Source organism: Lepisma saccharinum, chromosome 15, assembly GCF_977018435.1.
Source record: "Lepisma saccharinum chromosome 15, izLepSacc3.1, whole genome shotgun sequence".
Taxonomy (NCBI): Eukaryota; Metazoa; Arthropoda; class Insecta; order Zygentoma; family Lepismatidae; genus Lepisma; species Lepisma saccharinum.
The window spans coordinates 39,998,271-40,019,598 of record NC_139243.1 but is presented as its reverse complement, the minus strand read 5'-3'; the positions used below and the strand labels follow the sequence as shown (position 1 = coordinate 40,019,598).

Below are 21,328 nucleotides of genomic sequence, written 5' to 3'. Positions count from 1 at the left end.
ACTGCCACCATCCTCGTTGGAACTTGCTGTACTGTTGCTTGGTGTGCGTCTTTTGTTTGTAGTTCTCCGTCTACTGCTAGGTGTGCTGTTGTTTACTGTATGTCTGCATCTGTGTCGTCTGCTATATCCCAGCGTTAACTGGGTTAACTGGAATCCAAGTGTGGTGTACCTGTCCGCTATTGATGTTTAGCTCATGCTAAAAGTGCATTATGGCATGTGTTTCCTTGTTTGTGTGTCTACAAGTGTGTTGGTAGTGTGTTTGACTTGTACCTTTTGAATTTTATGGCTATTGTATTTGATGTATTTAGCAAGAGCAATGGTGGGTTGGGCTTTTTTCGCATCCGTTATGTGCTGTTGGATTCTTGATAGATCTGATTAGGGATGGGACCGATTAATCGTTACTCTATCGGTATCGGCCGATATGGACATATCGGTTTATCGGTAAAATTACCGATTATTTTACCGATCCGATATATCGATATATATCTGATAATTTAGTGCAAAATTCTGCCATTTTGTTGTATTTTTTATGGATATTCTCCATGCCCTACTTTCAAAAAAGTAAATGTCTAAATATGTAACTTCTTTTGCACTGCAGTCACCTGGAAATACACGTTTATTAAGGAGATCAATGAACATTTCAGGTTCCTCAAGGACCATTTCTAATTTTATATCGGATCAGTAGAATATCGGTTATCGGTATCGGTAAATTTTATATCTGTACTTTATCGGTATCGGTCAAAATTTCATATCGACCCATCCCTAGATCTGATGGACCTGCCTATGTGCCTTGCAATCGCACTCTGCATCGTATACACCTGGGTTATCAAGGGGGGGAGAGGAAGTACCGTTTGTGTTTTAGTTTAGTTTATCAGCTATTTTGGCATTGGGTTTGTGCACCACTTGGATGCCATATAGGAGAAGGGCTATGGATATGCAGTTGGATGTGGTGGGCTGGTAGGGGAAGGCAAACCATTTATATTGGCCGTTGGAGGTTGATTGTGGATGGGTTGATTGTGACTGGCTAGGGTGTCTGACCTGTATTTCCGCTTTACTGCACCAAGTGGAATGTTGCGCTTCTGTGTAGCCATGTTTCATGTCTATTTCAGTGATGGTGGTTATCTCTTCTCATAGATGCTCTTCTCTGCAACAGAAAGAGAAGGCTCTTGGATAAAAGTTCAGCCACACATTAGCTTTTTGTTTGGGGGGATGGCTAGAGAGAGCGTGTATGTACTGTTTGCCTGCATCTGGTTTTCTGTAGACAGTGGGTATGAATTTGTTAAGTGCACTGCTGATGGTTATGTCCAGGAAGTCGAGCTTACCATGTTTCTCTTGTTCTACGGTGAAGTTGAGCCTGGTTTGGATGCTATTTAGCTTGTTCAGTAGAAGGTTGAGCTCTTCTGCCTTTTTGTATACAACTATTGTATCGTCCACGTACCTTCCATATCAGATGTATTGTAGTTCTGGAGTGTGGAGAATCTCTTCTTCAGTCAGGTGCATAGCTATGTTGGCTAAAGAAGTGGATAGCGGATTGCCCATCGCAAGGCCCTCGGACTGATTGTAGAATTTATCCTCAAACTGAAAGTAGTTGTGTTTTAAATGAACTTCCAACAGCCTGGTTATCTCTTGTACCTCTAGAGCAGGGATTCTGTTTATTGTCAGCCATCTTTCAACTGAACGCAGAGCTAGGTCTATGGGGATTGAATTGTACATATCTACTATGTCAATGCTGGCTAATTTTATTAGGTTAGGTTTCCGGGGGACCAAGATGGAAAAACTTAAAAAGTAGGAGAATGTAAAATTGGAGAAAATGAGGGTCTCCCTGATGATTGATGATAATGTTGTTAACCTTGTAATAAGTGGGTCCCTGGTGGAGGCACATGGCACAGTGGTTCAGATCCCACTATATTTTTAAAAATCTGAATATAGATTTATTTTCATATGTACATGAAACATGGAAACGTATCCGCTTATTTCTGTTTATTTTGATTGATTACTTTTGGTGACCACTGTCACCACCCACATCGGAATGCTCACCAAAATTATAATCAATCAACATACAGAGGTTTCGCGGATACAATTCCATGTTTCGTATGTATATGAATGTTTAATTATATTGTATGTAATGATATCTGTTTGGTGGTTTTCCAGAAATAAGTAATTTACTCTAATAACTTCATGTTTAATTTTTCCACGTAGTTTTTGCTTGCGATCGATTTCGCCACCTGTCTGGTGGCTTCATCGATGGCGAGCAAAACCTACGTGGAAAATTCGAACATGAACTTTTTAGAGTAAATATCTATCTCTCCATCTAAAGTCACGTGACATGAATAGATTTATTTCTTGAGCTAATATTAATTTCATGTACTGGATAATTTATGTCGGTTACATGTGGTTATTTTGACATTTACTTATTTTCCATAGCAATGCAAACATGTCATCCAGTACCTCCACATCATCATCAACAGTTTCAAGTGGTGCAGATGCTGGTCAGAAACCAGCTATGATAAATACTACTGGAGCTTCTAGTAAAATTATACATCCGCCGGAGGATATATCGTTGGTAAGTAGTCTCTTCTACTGAGCTGACATAAATTAGCTGTAAAAAATTGGTATTTTTTAGGAGTAAAAAAAAAATATATGAAAGTGAAACTTTAAAAAAATTTATACTGATGAGGTAAATATCATGGTCAGATATCACTATAGTCTGAAATGTTCTTTACCATCCATTTGTATTGTGAAATTTCTTACAAGGTTGTTGATTGGTCAATTGTCTGAATAGTTTTGAAACTGAAATTATTATTAGAAATCTTGTCAGAGAAAGGTAATAATTAGAGCTCAGAAGTTGATATCCTAAAAAATGTCAAAACTTGACCTATAGAATGACCTTAAAATTATTGAAAAATGACCCAAAAATAATTTTCGCTCTAAAAATGAGAGCTTGATTTTTTCATAAATTGCAAGACATTAGTTGAATAATTCGATAAAGTGTGTTTTAAACTACTGAAACAAAGGTGTTACATAAAATATACCTCAAGGCTTTTTCTGTATAAATCATTTCCACAATACTATAGTCGACCAGCTTGTGAAAATATATCTGTGTTTCACATACATCAGAGTGTAATTTTTAAATGTTGTAACTTATTATACTTTAAAACCACACATTAAGTGATGATAATGCCCAGCAAGGGAACCTCAAAGTAGGCTTAGCACCACGCCATGAAGGCTTATAGGGGAGGTGGGGGTAACGCCCCACACTTTCTTGATCCGGTCGTGAGTGGGGGTGATGTGACCCCTGACCACCTTTACTCCCAAAGTTTTCCCCCAGGTACCCATGTCATTCGACACTGGGTGGGTGCCGTGGGTGCTTCCAAGGTTAAAAAAGTTCCCGGATTTGAACCTTTAGCATGGTAGAGCAAAGTACACTACACACTTTTAATCCATTGCTAAACACTTCAGTTAAGAATAATACTGTGTTTTTCCATTGACCATATTTTCGATTAATGGCAAACTTACTAAAAGGATCATGTCAGGAAATTTAAATATGTAAGTTTTGCTAGTAAATGCATTTAACATTCATGAAACATCAGGGAGGAGAAAAATAATCCTCAAAAATTAACAAAAATGGCAAAATGTACTTAAAAATGACGTAAAAGCCAAAAAATACAAAATGAAAACATTGTTTTCTGGTTCTAACTAAAGGGAAACTGACTGTTATCAAGTTTAGCATTCTTTTTAAGGCTCAGAGAAAAATGTGATTTTTCATCAACTTCCAAGCCCTAGTAATGATAAATGAAGATTTATTTTTAGTAATAAGTATTTTTTTCCCCAACGTCTTGTAAAAATTGTGTGCCAGAAACATTTTTATTCTCATGTTATTAAAACATTTTCTTTTTTATTATTCCCATAGGAAGAAAGACGTGCCAAAATGTCTAAATACCAACGTACAGTTAAATCTGTAGAAACTAGCACTTCTACTCCAGTTGTTGAGGTAAGTGTTTGTGTGTTCTGTATTGTAGAAAAAATAATTCAGGTAACAAGTTAATGAAATATTAGAATACAGCAGTACCCTAATTTTACGTTCCCAGATTTTACATTTTCCCACGTGAAGCATTCAATCTTGTTGGTCTCAACATAGCAAAATGTTATAGAATTTTCCTCGATTTTGCATTTTCCCAAAATTTAAGTTTTTTCAGCTTGGTCCCCAGAAAAACATAAGATCGAGGTTTCACTGCATTATTTTAGTAGCTGTTCTTATAATATATTTAAAGAAAAAAAAAGGTTGTTGTCTCACTGTTTTCAAACATTTTTCTTCATAAATTGTACATGAAACAGTAAAAAATTGTGATGATTGAGACTTGCAATCTTTAAGTAATTCCAAATTTTCAAATAATAGCTTATCTACATCTTGAAGGTTTTGTGGTGTAAATGTTATTTTCTTGAGATATTTACCAGGTTATTTCAGAATAGCTTTTGGGAACCAACATCACTCATTTTCGAGGATAGAAGTGTATGAGTAAGAGTAAACTGTTTTGTTATGTATTTCCTGTGGTAGTGATCTGGTTTAGGCATATGTCCGTGCTCTCGGTCTACTGTTGCAAGTTAAGCAAGATCCAGTCCCTATCCATGTTCATGTTTAGATGCTGCTTTCCCCATGAATGGCCATTGTTTTGTTAGCCCAGTCCCAGTAGTTGCTTGACTTCATTAGGATGTCACTAAATTACAGTTCTGCCACATTGTGGTTCCCACTAGCCTTGAAAAGAAAAGGAAATCGACATATGTAGGGAAAAAAATGTACTTAATATACTAAGTAAATTTTTTCTTTAGTTCACGAAAACCTACTTCTCTGTCTTCAACACCTGCATTATCTTTAAAAATGTGGAGGACCTTCTCTACCACCACCTATTTCCTCCCACCCCACAGGTTTAGTTGTCTGGGGCCTGCAAAACTGTCACTTGCTGATATCTGATTCTAGCATTAATGACTCATCCAGCATAAGGAAGAAAATTGTCATCATTTTGAATCTGCAGTCCTCGTAAGAAATTACCTTGCTGTGATGATTTTGATATATGAGCACCAAACACAAAACCAGTAGTTAAAAGAAAAGCATATACTGTTTTTCTGGTGCTTTCTGATTAACAAATCAGCAACTTTTTATGTTTCAAGTAACTCAAGAATAGCCATCTTTGACACTCAGAGCACTGCAGGAAGGAAATGCTTACACCATTAATTATAGTAAATCGCTGCTATTTTAAAGAATCAAATCACACAATGTTCATTGTGAGATTGAAAGCTTGAAAGCTGAGACCAATGAAAAAAAAAACACATTATTTTCAGGGAAACTATAGCCAGAAGGGGTGTTTGCCCTCCACAGAACTCCAGAATCTTAGGTTAACATAAGAATAAATAACAAATCCTTTATTTTGACTTAAAAATGCTCAAGTTTTGATAAAACCTGTTTTGAATTCACTTTGCGCTGATGGGCTGACTGGGATTAGATGTAAAGTAAGGTGAGATTCAAACTATTGTACATGCCTCAACTGTGATATGTAAAGATCATCTAACAATAAATTATCACCACATCACCCCCCCCCCCCCCCTCTTATCTGAGATTTCTAAAACAAGCAATGAGTATATGGGAATCCAAACCAATCAAATGTCTAAATTGCAATCATCCACTGTACCTATACAAGAGAGGTTTGTTATTCTGCCACTCATTTTCATTGCATGTCTTACTATTTTCCTTAGGAATGCATAACATTACTTGTTTCTTGTTAAATTATTTTTAATATATTATCCTACAACAACATTGGGTTTTGTCATACTGATGACAACATGTCACCCCGTAACTGGTTGGATGATCTGTTGAGGCATTTGTAAGGGAGGCTGGCATTTGGTATGTAGCTTTGACCCTTGAGGGCTGTTGTGCCCAGAGATGTCCATTTGGCTTCGACCTAATACAGCTTCCGAACTCTTTTTATCAGCCTCCGAACTCCATCTCTACCTTGGCCTCACATGGCCTCAGCCTCTGAGCTAAGGTTGGCCTCACACGACCTTACCCTCCGAACTTCACTTGACCCCTGGCCTCACGTGACCTCAGCTTCCAAACTCCATCTCGGCTTCCAGCCTCACATGCCCTCAGCCTCCGTACTTCATTTGGGCCTCGGCTTTACACGGCCTGAACCTCGCAAGACTCTTGGAGGCTGAGGATGAAGCTGAGCTTCAGAGCGTAAACATCTCTGATTGTGCCACAGGTTCTTATTATTATTGTTCTCCCAAGAAAGGACAATTGTGTGCTTGTTTCTTACATGCACTAGAGTTTCACCCCACCTACATGCTTTTCTCCTTTGTACATTTCTTGCATTTTACATTTTTTTTATTCAGCCTGCCGAAACATGTAAAATTGGTGTTCCACTGTACCATACTTGTATTACCAAAACATTATCCGGTAGTTAATTTTAAGTATCATTGAAATATTGGCAAATTTCAATTCTGAGATGCTATTTATCTTCAAATTTATACTCAAAACTAAGAATCATGCTTTTGCAGTATTAGTATACTTGATGCATTATCCAGAACAGAATTTTTAAAAATATTGCAGTAGTTTTTGTTTGCAAGGTGACTAATGAACTTACGTGACATCTTTCAGGAGGAAAGAAGAGCAGCAATCCCACGTTACCAGCAGCGACCCATCGCAATGGGCGCTGTTCCAGTCGCAGTGTCAGTTGCAGCAATGCCTCCACCTACAAGCACCATGGCCATCATGTCACCAATGACAGGGCCACCTATCATGCGCCATGCAATGCCCCCGGGATTAGGTCAGTTTCAGCCACCTCCTATGCATCACGGTCCCCCTGGGCCGGGAATGATTCACGGAGGTAACATGATGAGACCCCCTCCAATGGGGCTGCCACCAGGTAAGTGTCGAAGCATGATTTTTTACCTTTACACTTCAGAAGTGTGAATTCTGCTGTACTCAGGCCAGTAATTCCTTTTTGATGTTCTTCCATTACTTTACTTTAGTTTTTGGGTGATACATCGTCACAATATTTTGGCGATATATATCATGTCGGCAATATATCGTCACAATATTTAGCGATATGTATCATGTCGGCAATATATTGTCATGATATTTGGTGATATACATCGTGTCTGCGATATTTGGCAATATATATTGTGTGTGCGATATATCGTCATGATATTTGGTGATATCATGTTGGCGATATATCATGACGATATTTGGCGATATATATCGTGTCTGTAATATATAATGTCATGATATTTTTGTGATATATATCATGCCAGTGATATATTATTACAATATTTGGCAATATATATTGTGGAGATGATATATTGCTGATATCACGACACAGAAAAAATATCGTATCATATCGTCTGTGGCGATATATCGCAATATCAAATTTGCAATATCGTCCATCCCTACTTTTCTTCAACACAGTAGGGAAAAGTGTACATGCATGTTGTTGGTTTAATTTAGATATGGTTACTTCATACCTGCACTCTACATTTCTAGGCAGGCTGAACTTGATTTTAATAGAAGAAAATACTGAATCCTGGTTATGAATTGCCATAATGTAGGTTTAGCATTGCTTACTTGTTAAGAAAATTACGATATTGTTAAAAAATTCTCACCTTTTGCTCCAATAACAACTTTCAAAACAGTGAACACACACCTTTGTTCTGTTAGTACTCCTAATTTTTTAATAGACCTCAATCCATCATCAGGGTCAGGAGTTTAAGTACAGTCAGGGCAAAATTACCATTGTTGGGATATATGGCAAACATGCTGAAATTTCTTCAACTTCTATCCAATCCTGAAAAATAAATTTCCATCATGTATTGCCTCCTAATTTTTATCACTGTCTGCAGGATTGGTTGGTTGGATTCAACCAAGGTTAAAACAAATTGCTATTTTTATCTCAAAGAAACCAAGACATTATTTTGTGCATTTTCTCATTTTGATTGAAGTGAAGTGGATATTAATGAATCATTAGCACCAGAATTATGAAAGCTGTCAATTTGACCATTTCAATATGTTTTTAGTTATTATCTCCTCAAAATATTTACACACATTTTCTGAATTGTAGTTTAACTGGAAATATAAAACTTGGAAAGTAAATTCAAGCTATTTGAGGGAGGGGATTTTCCCATTACCAGCATTAATACATCCAGTAATTTTGTCATCATTATTTATTACAATTTTGAGTAACATTTTCTACATATTGTCCTTCAAAAATCAAATGAAATACCACTATGCCATTTGTGGTATTTCATTTGATTTCTGTCGGTAACGCGTCTGACTACCAGGCTCAAGGTCCCGGGTTCGATCCCCAGCCGGTTCAAATCCGGGAACTTTTCTAACGTAGGAAGCGGCCCCGGCGCCCACCCAGCGTCGAATGACTTGGGTACCTGGGGGAAACCCTGGGGGGTAAAGGCGGTCAGGGGCATGATGCTGATCACATCACCCCCACTCATGACCGGATCAAGAAAGTGTTGGGCGTTACCCCCACATCCCCTATAAGCCTTCATGGCATAGTGCTAAGCACAGGGGAGAACTTTATTTTTTTACTATGCCATTTGTTTTCTTCATTTTTTTTTTGCATTACTCATAATTTCAAGCAACTCTTCATTCATCTTGCCTTGGGAAGAATGGAAGAACACCATCCACTGTTTATTGGGAGAAGGCATAAAAAACAATGTTTCTGAGCTTCCTCCATTCAACTGATGTGAAACAAGCTGGGAAATATTTTTCAGAAACAATTAAATTTTACAAGTATGTACTCTGTGAAGTCTGCATCTAATAGACGGTCAGTTCAAGTGTTCTACAAGATTCTAGATATTTCTGGAAGAAATGTCTGGATCCTCAGCAGTTGCATAACTGGAATAAATTTACCTCACCCTACAAAGAATTTCAGGAAAGTTACCTAACTGCTGAGAGTAAAGAGAATGCATCTAAGGTATTGTCTCAGAACAAAAGAAATACACATTTTTTTAGATTACTCTTTTAATTTTTTAATTTCTATGATTCTAACTTTCTCTGAAAGGTAATATTAAAGCATAAGTCTCTAATTATGTAGCGGAACATACACAACAATTTTAGAAATAGATAGAGGCACATATTTTTGGTAAATAAAAAAGCGAAATTTTGGTACAAAAACAGACAATATCAAGTTCAAAAGCTGTAAATAAAATAAAATTTCGGTGTTATAGCAGTATAAGAAATTACATTTGGGTTTTAAAATTGTGAAGATAATCCTAAATTTGATTTAAAAACTGCACTTATTACACAAATTATACATATCCCTTCTAATAGCACATTTATGTAGTTGCCAGAATATTAAGTTTATTCCTGTTTAATGGGGTCCATTTTCGCTTCTCAAATATTTACAGCAGAATTAATCAATTTTCCATGAATTGCATAACTCACAGGATAATTCAAACTTCAGAAAGTGTCACATCAGTTAATCTAAATTTCATGTTTAAGAGAGCATTTCACATTATGCAGTTTATTTCTTATCATTTCGTGACGAAACAGTGTAGGAAAATGCACCTCAAACCTTTCAGAAACATGAAAAATGAAAAATTAACATTATAATGTATTATTTGACATTTCGTGTTTCTGTCAAAAACGAAATATGCATGCCTCTAGAAATAATCATGATGAAAGTTGTGCAAATTACTCACAAGTTTAATATATATATTAGGGATGGGACCGATTAATCGGTACTCTATCGGTATCGGCCGATATAGGCATATCGGTTTATCGGTAAAATTACCGATTATTTTACCGATCCGATATATCGATAAATATCTGATAGTTTAGTGCAAAATTTTGCCATTTTTGTTGTAATTTTTATGGATAATCTCCATGCCCTACTTTTTTAAAAAGTAAATGTCTAAATATGCAACTTCTCTTGCACTGCAGTCACTTTGAAACACACAATTTTTAAGGAGGTCAATGAACCTTTCAGGTACTTCCAGGACCATTTCTAATTTTATATCGGATCGGTAGAATATCGGTTATCGGTATCGGTAAATTTTATATCGGTACTTTATCGGTATCGGTCAAAATTTCATATCGTCCCATCCCTAATATATATATATATTATTAACTTATGTTTTGCGAGTATCGAGGTAACTCCTGCGACGTTTCGGGACGCAACTGCTCTCTTCTTCAGGCTGCTCACATTTAGGTTATGTATAAATCATAACCACGTCGAACTCCATAGGTTCAGGATATAGGATTGGTAAAAGGTGTGCGGTTAAAAATCAATAAAAATCTAAAACCCATTACAGGTGCACGTGAAACTACCATGCTGTTTTCCCAATTAGAAACTGCTCCTTGCAATGTTAAAACTTTAAAACTGCGAATAGCCACGGTCCGTAGCACGCAAAGCTCAAATGGAAGAGGAATTCATGCTGGACTGGCATGAAGGAGAATGGAGGAGGAGGGGGGAAATAGAGGGGAAGCACCCGACCTCGCGCTTTGAGGAAACATTGGAGTATTGCAGTACACGCGGACCATGGCTATTCAAAGTTTTAACATTGCAAGGAGCAGTTTCTAATTGGGAAAACGGCATGGTAGTTTGACGTGCACCTGTAATGGGTTTTAGATTTTTATTGTTTTTTAACCACACACCTTTTACCAATCCTATATCCTGAACCTATGGAGAGTTCTACGTGGTTATGATTTATACATAACCTAAACGTGAGCAGCCTGAAGAAGGGAGCAAGTCTCTAGAATTAGACTTGTTTTCTTACTTCACAAATCCAATGAAAATGACTGCTCTTAGTAATTCTGTTAAAGATCGTTTTTCCACGTACACTTGGATATTTTGCTATTTTTCAAAAGTTTGGTATTATTTACCAAATCTTTCTGAAATTTGCAAACATACTCTTTCCACGTTATATATGTTACATTTTATACACATTTTCTCACATTTATGAATGTCTTTTGTAACAGTTTTTTTGAAAATTGCAGTAAAAATTAGTCATAATGGCAGAAATGTGAAATAAAATAAACCAAATCAATCAATCAAAATGTTTTCAACATGTCTTATACTCATGTCTCGTCCCTGAAGAAGGACAAGGTTGAACTGAAAATTAGGACTATCAACAAAACTAAGTTTGTTGTTTTTATGGGGTGAAATATCACTTCTTTATGTTGTTTCAATGTTCCTATGTCACCATAGATCAACATAAGATCTTTTTTTTAATTAAATAATTTTAATTGTGTTTCTTCTCTTACACATGAATAAATTTGACCCACTTTGATTTTACTCGAGACATATATGTTCTCAAACTTTGATACCATGTTAGGGATTGTAACCTTGTATCTAATTGATTTATACGTTGGTTGGGAGAAGTGTGCATGATAAAGAAAACTAACTGGATTATTATGTACTGGTCACTCGAATACAATAATAGATTTGAAATTACTAATTGAAAAGTTAATGCAAAATTATGGCTCGGCCATGGAGTTAGGGATAATATTATTTGCTCATGTGAAAATGTAGTTAGAATTTGAACTGTTAAATTTTCCAAAATGAAAACCTGGTAAGTTTGGTATAATGTTTCATTGTAAATGTGGATCACTTTATTTAATAATCTTCTGTACGTAGGAAAATAACAGTTCAAGAGTGATATTTTACATTATGATCCAGTAATCGCTGATTATTGGTGGAAAGCATGGCTGATGCAGCACACAATCTCTCTCGTACAGTGAGTACAAAAAAATATGAATTATTTAGTTTTGCCTGTGCAGGTAAGACATTTATTTTTCGAAGGGAACCATATGTAAATGCCTTGACATTGCAGAGTAAACAGTGCTTAATTTTTAACTATGCCAGTTTTCGTGATCTAATGCAGAGTGATTGGCTAGTTTAAGTGTGTGTGTTGAATATTGCATGCAGCTGAAAAGTACATTTGCAACTTGTTAGTTGAACGTAGCACTTGAATGCCAGCTGAAAGTACCGTATTTACGCGTGTATAATGCACGCCCTGGTTTTTGAGGAAAAGCGACAAACAATTATATAATGTGCAATACAATTCAGGTTCAAGAAATGGCTTTCTTAGTTGTAGGTCATAAAGCTGTTGCTACACCAATCAAGACGAATTACATCATACCTATTCAGAATACCTAAAACTCTTAAAGTCATTAGTTTTGAGCCACATTTCCTATCAAATTTACCACCTGTTGCTATGTTGGCCAAGAGTAGAATATCATCTTGTGTATACAATGTGTCACCAACCCTCGCCACCTCCCCCCTCTCTCCCCACTGCGTTTAGCATCCCAAGGCTTTCACTTCTGTAACCACCTTGTTTATTCTGTAGTAGAAGAAAGCGAGATCAAAATTATGTTATAAGTTTGCAGAGCTCAGGAAGTTATTTTCTATTATTTCTCACCCGACAAATAACGCTGATACACATCCCTTGTGATGGGAGGTGCATGCCCGAATTCTGACAGAACGACACTGCTTTGCTTATGGTCGCAAAACGTTCTGTTATAAAGTGAAAAATCATGGAAAATGGCCATTTCACTTTTATAGTGTTTTTTTAAAAATGTTGTTATTACTAAAGAAATCCAACCTGGTAATTTCTATTTCATGGAGGGTACTCACCGGGAATTCCTGGAATGCTTGAATTATTGGCTCCGGGAATTCTGCAGGAATTTTTCTCCGTAGACGTGAAAAAAATTGCAACTTTTTTTTTACTCCAAAACCCATTGAATTTATACATATAAATGCCCTGAGGCAAGTTTTTTCACAGTTTAGCTTTTATTTTTGTCGAGGAAGGAAAATAAAACCGAATTCTCTCAACCCGTTTACTTTGTTGCAGATATATTGCAGAACAATATATCTGAGGGGCGGAAGATTATTGCAAGATAGGACACATTGAAGTTGATTACTTAAATTGGAGTCTGAAATTCTTATACAATTAACAATTTTTCGTAAATTAGGATATAAACCGTAACATTTGTGACTTGTTTTTATAGATGTATTTCGAGTCCGAACATGTGAAATGACAAAAGTAAACTCCGCATCTCAAATTATATGTTTTAAATATAACATTTTAATTCAATTGAATTAGAATTTTTGGATACAATTGGAATCACATAGACCCTTTATATTGTTAATATATTTGTGTGCGTATATGTGTAGGTGGTGAGAGGCTGTAATACGTAAGGTTGCAATTTAGAAAACATTGCTTGTAGCCTTGAATTTTTGGGAAGTTCGCCTTGTAAACCGGGAATTATACTTTAATGTTATCATGGTCCTAGAGTGGCAACCCTGTATTTGCACCTGTTCTACGTGTTCTACGCAGTGACATGCGTGGTTTTGTGGTGGCTGTCGAAATTATTCTGTGCATAATACTCGCCACAGTTTGTGGGAGCAAAATTTTTGGAAAAAGGTAAGTGCGCATTACTTGAGTAAATACGGTAATCAACTCTGAAACAGATCCCTCCACTAAATGAAAATTACTGTGCTGAAAGATTTCCATTCTTGTGCATTACATGAAACCAGAACTATAAACTGGTAACATAATACCCAGTCTAACAGTAATTTAAATTGAGTTTAGAAAGTTGGACATTTTTTTACAATTTTGTGTGCTCAAATTAATATCAGAGAAATTTATTCAAACTTGGTTTTGCTCCAGCTGGAGGAAATCGCAATGAAGTTTGAACAGAAAATTTTTACCATAAACAAAAATTTCGACCAGTAGTCATCGTCTATCTCCCAAACCAGTATATTGTAAATGTTGTTAAACACACTTTACCCAGTTTAGCTGAGAACATTTTGTATTCTCAGACAAAGAAAACATTACCATATGTTCCCCATTTTTTTTTTTAAAAAAAGTATTTCCAGAGGATTTCCCCCCTTTCCCCCTCCATATATACGCCGAATGTGCATAAATTATATATCATCTGAATCTGTGATTCATTCTGCGTACAACGGTATATCGTTCATATCTCCAGGGCAAATAGTCTCTGAGCTAAAGTCATTTCAAGGCACCGCTGCATTTTGAAGCTTCAATCAGTGGCGTTCCGACCATTCCTTTTGGGGGTACAACTCAAGTTACATTGGTCATATGATGATAATGCAAATATTTTTGTATTCCTTACATGTCAGCGATCATTTCCATGTGCATGTCGACACTGTCATTTACTTTTTTCTTGGGGGAAGGGTGGGGGAACCAATTTTTTTTTTCCGAAATTTTGGAATTTTGAGAGTTAGCCCCCTCCCCACCACCACATATACGCCGAATTTGCATAAATTTCATATAGTCTGAATCTCTGGTTCATTCTGCGTACAACGGTATATCTATAGGCGTGCGCACGAAGGGCAAGAGAGCAGTTGTTCATCTCTAATATTCTTGCTTAGGAATTTAGTGCAGAGGAATCTTATTCATCCATTGCAACGCAAACTAGCCTCCCAGTCCGATGTTCATCACTGACGTTTTGTCTTCAGTTTTAAATATTTCCACCCATTCAGACACTCTCCCCTGAATTAAATAATTGTTTCCATACTGAACCTTCATTCTGCTGTAGATTTCAGAAGGTTTCACTCCCTCTGACCACAAAAAACTAATAACACTTCATTGCTATTCTATGCTGCAAGTCAACAGCGGAGCAGCCATGCTGTACGAGGCGCATACTGTTTGATCATCACGACAACTTTATGGCGTGTTGCTAAGGAACCTTTTTGAGTGCCAAAACACAAATTTTCATTGTGCATAAATCTCCATGAAGTTTAGAATAAGATTCCTGTTATTTAATGACTTGCCCTCGTACATTTTCAATTTTCTTACCTGATATTAAAAGTGATAAAATTAGTCATTTTAATGTTATTTGTAGTCCAAAAATTATAAGAGAGAGTAATATGAAGACTTCAACCAATCAGCATATAATAATAATAATAATCCATCGCGCAACAGCCCATGAAGGGCCTAGGCATACCTACCGACTGCCGGTCTCCCTCCCACGCTTTCCTTCGTCACCTCTAAGCTTGGAGATCTTCAACCAGTATTGGAATAGTCGGGGGGGGGGGGGGGGGGGTCAGCCCGACGTATCCCCAGCCGTTATAGTAGGTCTCCGTGACCGGATTACGCTCACTCACTCGGAGCTCCCCAATTTCCTCACGATGGTGGGTTGCCACCGGCCCTATACGTAGGCCGAATAAATTCCAACCAGAGCCGGATTCGAACCTACACCGTCCCGCAGCGAACGATCTCAAGACGAGTGAACACCTTAACCCGCTCGGCTACGGAGGGTTATATACATATAGTTGTGGTTATAACATGGAAGTCAACAAATTTAGCAAATTTCACACACATTACAATACAAAAATTTAATTTCCATAAGAACCCAATTCCATCACATTATGACATTTTTTTTTACCTTTTACCTTTTTATGAAATTTCAGACACAAATAGTCAATTGATCTCTTCAAATCATATATTTTTTTCAAAAAAATTAAAAATGGTGTTTTTGAGATTTTCAAAAAACTTATTTTCAAGTTTTTTTTAGAAATTACAAAGTTCAAATACCACACTGATGTTGCATTTCAAATTAAAGCTCATTAAAAGAAGATGAGAATGACACCAATTTGAGCTCTCTAGGTCAAATAGTTTTTGATCTACAGCTGTTTAAAGATTTCAAAATGTCATCAAATTTTGGGATTTTTTATTTTTTGAAAGTGAATAACTCAAAAACCAAGAGCGGAAAAAATCTGAAATTTGGCAGTTTTCGTCAACTTTACTGGTACTACCTATCACTGTACCAAAAATTATCAATTTCTGAGATGTCAGGGTTCAAGCCCCGGTTGATTTGGCATGGAATGATCCTTTTCTGACTCCTTACTGCAGCAATACATTGATGTAATTTTATATGAATTATGTGTGTATATGTAATGTTAATATACGAGGGCATGCTGAAAAGTAATGCCTCCTATTTTTTTTATTGGAAAACGGTTGAATTTATTTCAATAAAAGAAATGCAGGTAACTTTTTAGAACTTCATTGTCCCTATCTACGCAATTACTTTTCCACATAATCGTTCTGGTGATCAACACACGTCTTCAAACAAGAAACTAGTTTCTTAATACCGTCACTGTAGAATTGTTTGATCTTGACAACGGAGCCACTACCTCAGTTCTGTTTGCATGCATCGTCAGAATCAAAATGAACTCCTCTCAAGTGTTCCTTCATCTTCGGAAGTCATCACCTTCAAGTTGTTTGTAGCAACAAACACCAAACAATATATTTTCGTTGCAGAAGTAGATATATAGATATTTACATTGCCACTTTTAGTTTAAAATCATTTACTTTACGTCTTGCTACTACACACTTCACTTTCCAACCCCAATGAAATAACATGACATTAGTTTTCAACTTACAGTAATTTGTTTAAGTTGTAGGCTGGGAAATGAGTAACGTAGAAAGAAAGATTGTAGATTATTTCCCATGTAGTGTCAACCTCCACTAGTCATGGTGTTGATGATTATAACTTATTCTGGTTGGTCTAGATCCTATAACATGACAACTGTACTTCAGGGTCATTCATCTTGAGCAGGTGCACATGTTTATATTTTCTAATTTATGTTCTAAAATTCAGAAAATAGCTGTGTTACAATGTTCATTTTTCAACTCTTGTCATATACAGTATACAGTGTGGCACTGTACAACATTGACAAACTTTCGCAGTGTGTAACAAACAGTTTCTCTTGGTAATGTATGTTTCACTCATTAAAGCCTCATTTCATTGCTATAGCACTTCAAAAGTTGAATTTTGTAATCATCATGGTCCCAGCAGAGTGAATTCACAGGATTTAAGCTCTCCCCATCCATGTATATGTTTTATATACCCTTTTATGTTTTTACTAGGGATGGGCCGATACGAAATTTTGACCTATACCGATATTCTCCCAATCCGATATAAAATTCCAAATGTTCCTTGAATGTTTCACTGGCCACTTTAATATACACTATGTGGCCATTCATCACCGGACACCTGGAACGAGTACTTTAATCCGGTTTCAGCCGTCCGTCAGTATCGTGTGGGGCCACCTTTCGCAGCAAGTACAGCCGCAACCCTCTGAGGAAGACTGTCCACCAAATTGCGATAGGTTTCGACGGGAATCCTGCTCCATTCCTCTTGCAAAGCGGCGAACAACTCTTTAGTGTTTTTTGGGCGGTTTGGCCTGGCTCTCAACCGGCGCTCCAACTCGTCCCAAAGATGCTCAATCGGGTTGAGATCAGGACTTTGGGCAGGCCAATCAAGTTTTTGCACACCCATATCCTCGAACCACGTGTTGATCACACTTGCCGTATGACATGGGGCATTGTCATGCTGAAACAGATAAGGACCACTACCGAATTGTGCCCACAATGTCGGTAGCGCAGAATTGTCCAGGATCGTTAGGTATGCATCTGCATTCATGTTTCCACGCACTAACACAAGAGGACCAAGACATACCAGGAGAAGCACGACCACACCATGATGCCACCTCCGCCAAATTTCACCGTGGGTACGAGACACTCCGGTAGCAATCTTTCTCCAGGCATACGCCACACCCACACGCGTCCATCGAACCGCCACAGCTGGTAGCGCGATTCATCACTCCATAGGACGGATTTCCATTTCTCAGGGGTCCAATTGCGGCATTCGTTGCACCACTTGACACGCCGGCTCGCATTGCGGGATGTGATAAACGGCTTGTGAACAGCTGCACGACCATGGAAACCAAGTGCACTGATTTCCCGGCGGACAGTACGATACGATCACTTGCTACACTACTGGTAGCCGCACGAAACTCTTGTGCCACCGTCTGGAGCGAGGCTATCTGATTTGACTTCACCACACGTTTCAAGCTTCGACGGTCCCGATCTGTTAATATTTTCGGTTTAGGTGGTCTGGGTGGGCATTTGACAACCCCCTCCTGCTTCCACTTCCCGATAACATCACTCACAGTTGATTGGGGTATTGCAAATTTGTTGGCAATCTCACGTGTTGAATGCCCAAACCTGTGGGCTCCGATAATCATTCCTCGTTCCGCCTCGCCAAGTTCGCGTCGTCTGTCCATAGTGGCTGCTCTACCTACTGTGCGGCTATTCTCCACCTGCCACGCCTTTTATAGCTCGTGGTCACGTGCCCAGGCGCTTCCACATGCCTTTGGTGGAGTGTCCGGTGACGAATGGCCAATTAGTGTATGTGCGTTTCTAGGGGACTGCAGTTCACAATGAGTTGCATATTTATGCATTTAATTTCTGAAAAAGTAGGGCATGGAGATCATCCATAAGAACTATAACAAAATGACATAATTTTGCACTAAATTATAAGATATTTATAGATATATCCATTCCTAGTTTGTACATTAATGAAGTTTTGTTCAGAGTTGCTCATAAGTTGGTCATTGCCTTCATTGGTCACACACACGGTCTGTCAGCAGCTTACCAAAAATGTTATCGTTTTCCCAACATAAAAAAAGAAGTTACAGTGGTAACCCCTGAACTGGTCTCCACTTCTACGTACACACAAGATAGAAAATTCAGTTCCATGAAGGCTTGTAGCAAGGAAATGAGGCTTCAACGAGGAAAACATTACTTTGAAAAGTTGTTCATTTTGACATCCTCTGTGCATTGTGAAGGTTTGATTGGCATTTTATGATGACACCCTCCCTGTGTATGATCTCTTTGTTCCTTGAATCTGATTGAGATATAATGCTTTGATTGAAATGTTAGCATGCTACCTTCTCCTATTATCGCTGTTTTGATAACAGTGAAACAGTGTGTGAATATTTCAACATGAAAATACAAAAGGGTGATGATAAAAGGAAGATTTTTTTTGGTTATGATGTTTGTTTGACATACAATTAGAAAGTTTCATAATTTGTTTACACAAGATATATTGAGAATTCTCACAAAATATGAATCATTCTTGCTAGCGCCTGAGGTAATTTGTAAGACAGCATACGTAACATATCTTTGTGTGATGATAATAGAATAAAAGAGATTAATAGTATTTGGTGCTATTGGTCTCATTGCAGCGCTGCCACCAGGTCACATGCCCCACTACGGAGGCCCGCCGATGGGATTTCACGGGCCCCCTATGCTTGCCCCTATGATGCACCCTCGTTTCAGATGATCAGGTTTGTTAAGCTATGAAGAGAGACCTGTTGCAAGTGTATGGGTGATTTGGAGATAAAGAAAATAAGTTAATTGTGTGTAAAAGCAGCCAAGAAACATGGACTACTTTCCTGTCTTTTAATTATGATTTTTCACTTAAATGCATGTTACATTTGGCAGATTTGAACTGTCGACAGGTTGTATTCTTAATTCTAATTGTTTGATGTGCACCCACACATTCCAGTGGCTCAAACAATAAAGCATTAAATAGTATTTGTGGTTATGAGAAGATATAATTATGTGGTTTTCCCATTACTAACATTGGGAATGCTGTGAGTTTCAGTGTTTTCTGCCTGCTGTCGGACTGAAAGATACTTGAAGTGAAGAGCAGTGGTCTATAAAAGTATCCATGCGTATGTTCGTCGTTAGGAGGGATGATCTTCCAGGTATTTCTACATGTTACATTGTTAAATTTTGTGCTAAAATTTTAGTCCTTCTTCACTTTTAAATCTCACTGTGTATCTTTGTCACTGCATGTGAGCAGTGCAGTACATAATGTAGACTGCTATTTTGAGTAAGTGTGACTTTACAGGTGCTCGCAGGTAGATGCATTGTACCTGTTAGAACACATTTTCAGGAGTTGTTAGTTAATGGCACAGGTTTGTGTGATGGCAGACTCGAATTGTTAGTGCTTGCTGTCGTGAGCATAGTTGATATTTTGTGTTCTGGCTGTAGGTGTGGTAATTGTGAACAAAAGGATATGCTGATCAGGTTATGTATTCAGGTAAGAATCCATACAAAGCGAAAGGAAAGAAGAAGTACTCTTAGAACTCATAACATAGCCAGAGTCAATTAAAATCTTAGTTTGTTTTAAGTTCTTTTATTGCGTAGGTGAAATATTGCACTTCAGAATCATATGGCAAACTAACCCTGTTTCTTTCTTTGTAAATTGTGCTGTCATTTTTCTGTGAAATAGCTTTCATGTAACTAATTGGAACTCAAAGGTACGCTGGAAATGAAAACCATGGTAGAGTACCTTTTTAAACTTTTTCTTTGCAAGTCTATTGTAGTGAGCTTCAGGGGCCAACTCTTGTTCAGATGTTAGAAACAAACAAGTTTTTGACGCATTCAGACATGAACTGAAAGTAAATTCTTTAAGCACAGACATGCAATTTACTTGTAGTAAGAATAACATTAAGTAATGAATTGAACATTTGAACATTGATTGTAATAGGTGTAGAGACAATCGGTGCTTAGGCTAGTGTAGTTAAAAGAGTTCACCCCTGCAGCTCACTTTTATTTCTTGAAATATTATGTACGTAGATTTGAAGTGCTTGTACATTTGTACACGTAAGTTGTTTTTTTGTATGCTCACATTGAAATAAAATGGATTCCTTCCACTTGGCTATCATTTCTTGAGATTTCTCATGAAAAAAGGTAAGCATTTTATTTTCAGGAAAATAAGAAAGAATCAAACAGTTCTTTTCTGAGAAAATAGTTAACCTCTCTCTCTCTGTTCATTTAGTCCTTCTGTCAATCTAGTATTGATTGTTATCTTTCAAAGAATAAAATCCACTGTAATAACAAAAGCTAAACTTTCCTCAGTTCTTTTTACCGTAATATTTTTCCTTACATAATCAGTTTTCTTTCACAAAAAAAAGTAAAAATAATAATGGCGAAAGGCAACCATCCCAGCTGCAAGCACAAAGGTAAAGATGTGTCCTTTTTTGTGGCAAACATGGTGGTGGAGCACGTAAAGAAAAGAAGGTGATCAGTCGCAACACTCCCAGTGTTGCTGGGCTCATGAGGGCCCCCAGCCCCACCCAGTTGGGGCTTGGCGATGGAAATGTTGCATATTACTAAAGTAGCACTTGAGTGTTAGATATGCCAATCTTCATAATTTTTTGACACTTGTTTCAGAAACAGGTGGAACGTTTCAGCAAATTGTCTGGGGACCAAGGTAACGCAATCAATCACAGCACGCTGTGCTGTTGGACTTGATGTCCCCTGCCTCCATATTGAAGGCTAGGCGATTGAAAAAATATTTTTTATTTCCTTTTTTTTTTAAGCCACTGTAGCTTGTGTCAGGCTTCTGTGGAATGCCTGCATGTTAACGAAAATCCACCATTGAAAGGCAAGTTAAACATTGTAACCATTTTCAGTGCCACCAAGTGCCAGTTTTCTA

At 37.4% G+C, this 21,328-nt stretch overlaps 1 protein-coding gene across 3 annotated transcripts in view; it reads left to right on the top strand.

Annotated features, from left to right (window-relative positions):
• The window catches only part of BuGZ (Bub3 interacting GLEBS and Zinc finger domain protein), a 49,763-nt gene extending 29,220 nt beyond the window's left edge, over nt 1-20,543 (top strand). For 2 of the 3 annotated variants that reach the window (XM_083136896.1, XM_083136895.1), the window contains exons 7-10: nt 2,425-2,563; nt 3,911-3,991; nt 6,650-6,919; nt 19,055-20,543. In XM_083136896.1, coding sequence (XP_082993022.1) covers nt 2,425-2,563; nt 3,911-3,991; nt 6,650-6,919; nt 19,055-19,162 — 598 coding nt within the window. In that variant the 3' untranslated portion in view covers nt 19,163-20,543. The remainder of the gene's footprint in view (nt 1-2,424; nt 2,564-3,910; nt 3,992-6,649; nt 6,920-19,054) is intronic. The other variant, XM_083136897.1, reaches the window with a different exon arrangement.
• The last annotated feature ends 785 nt before the right edge of the window (nt 20,544-21,328 follow it).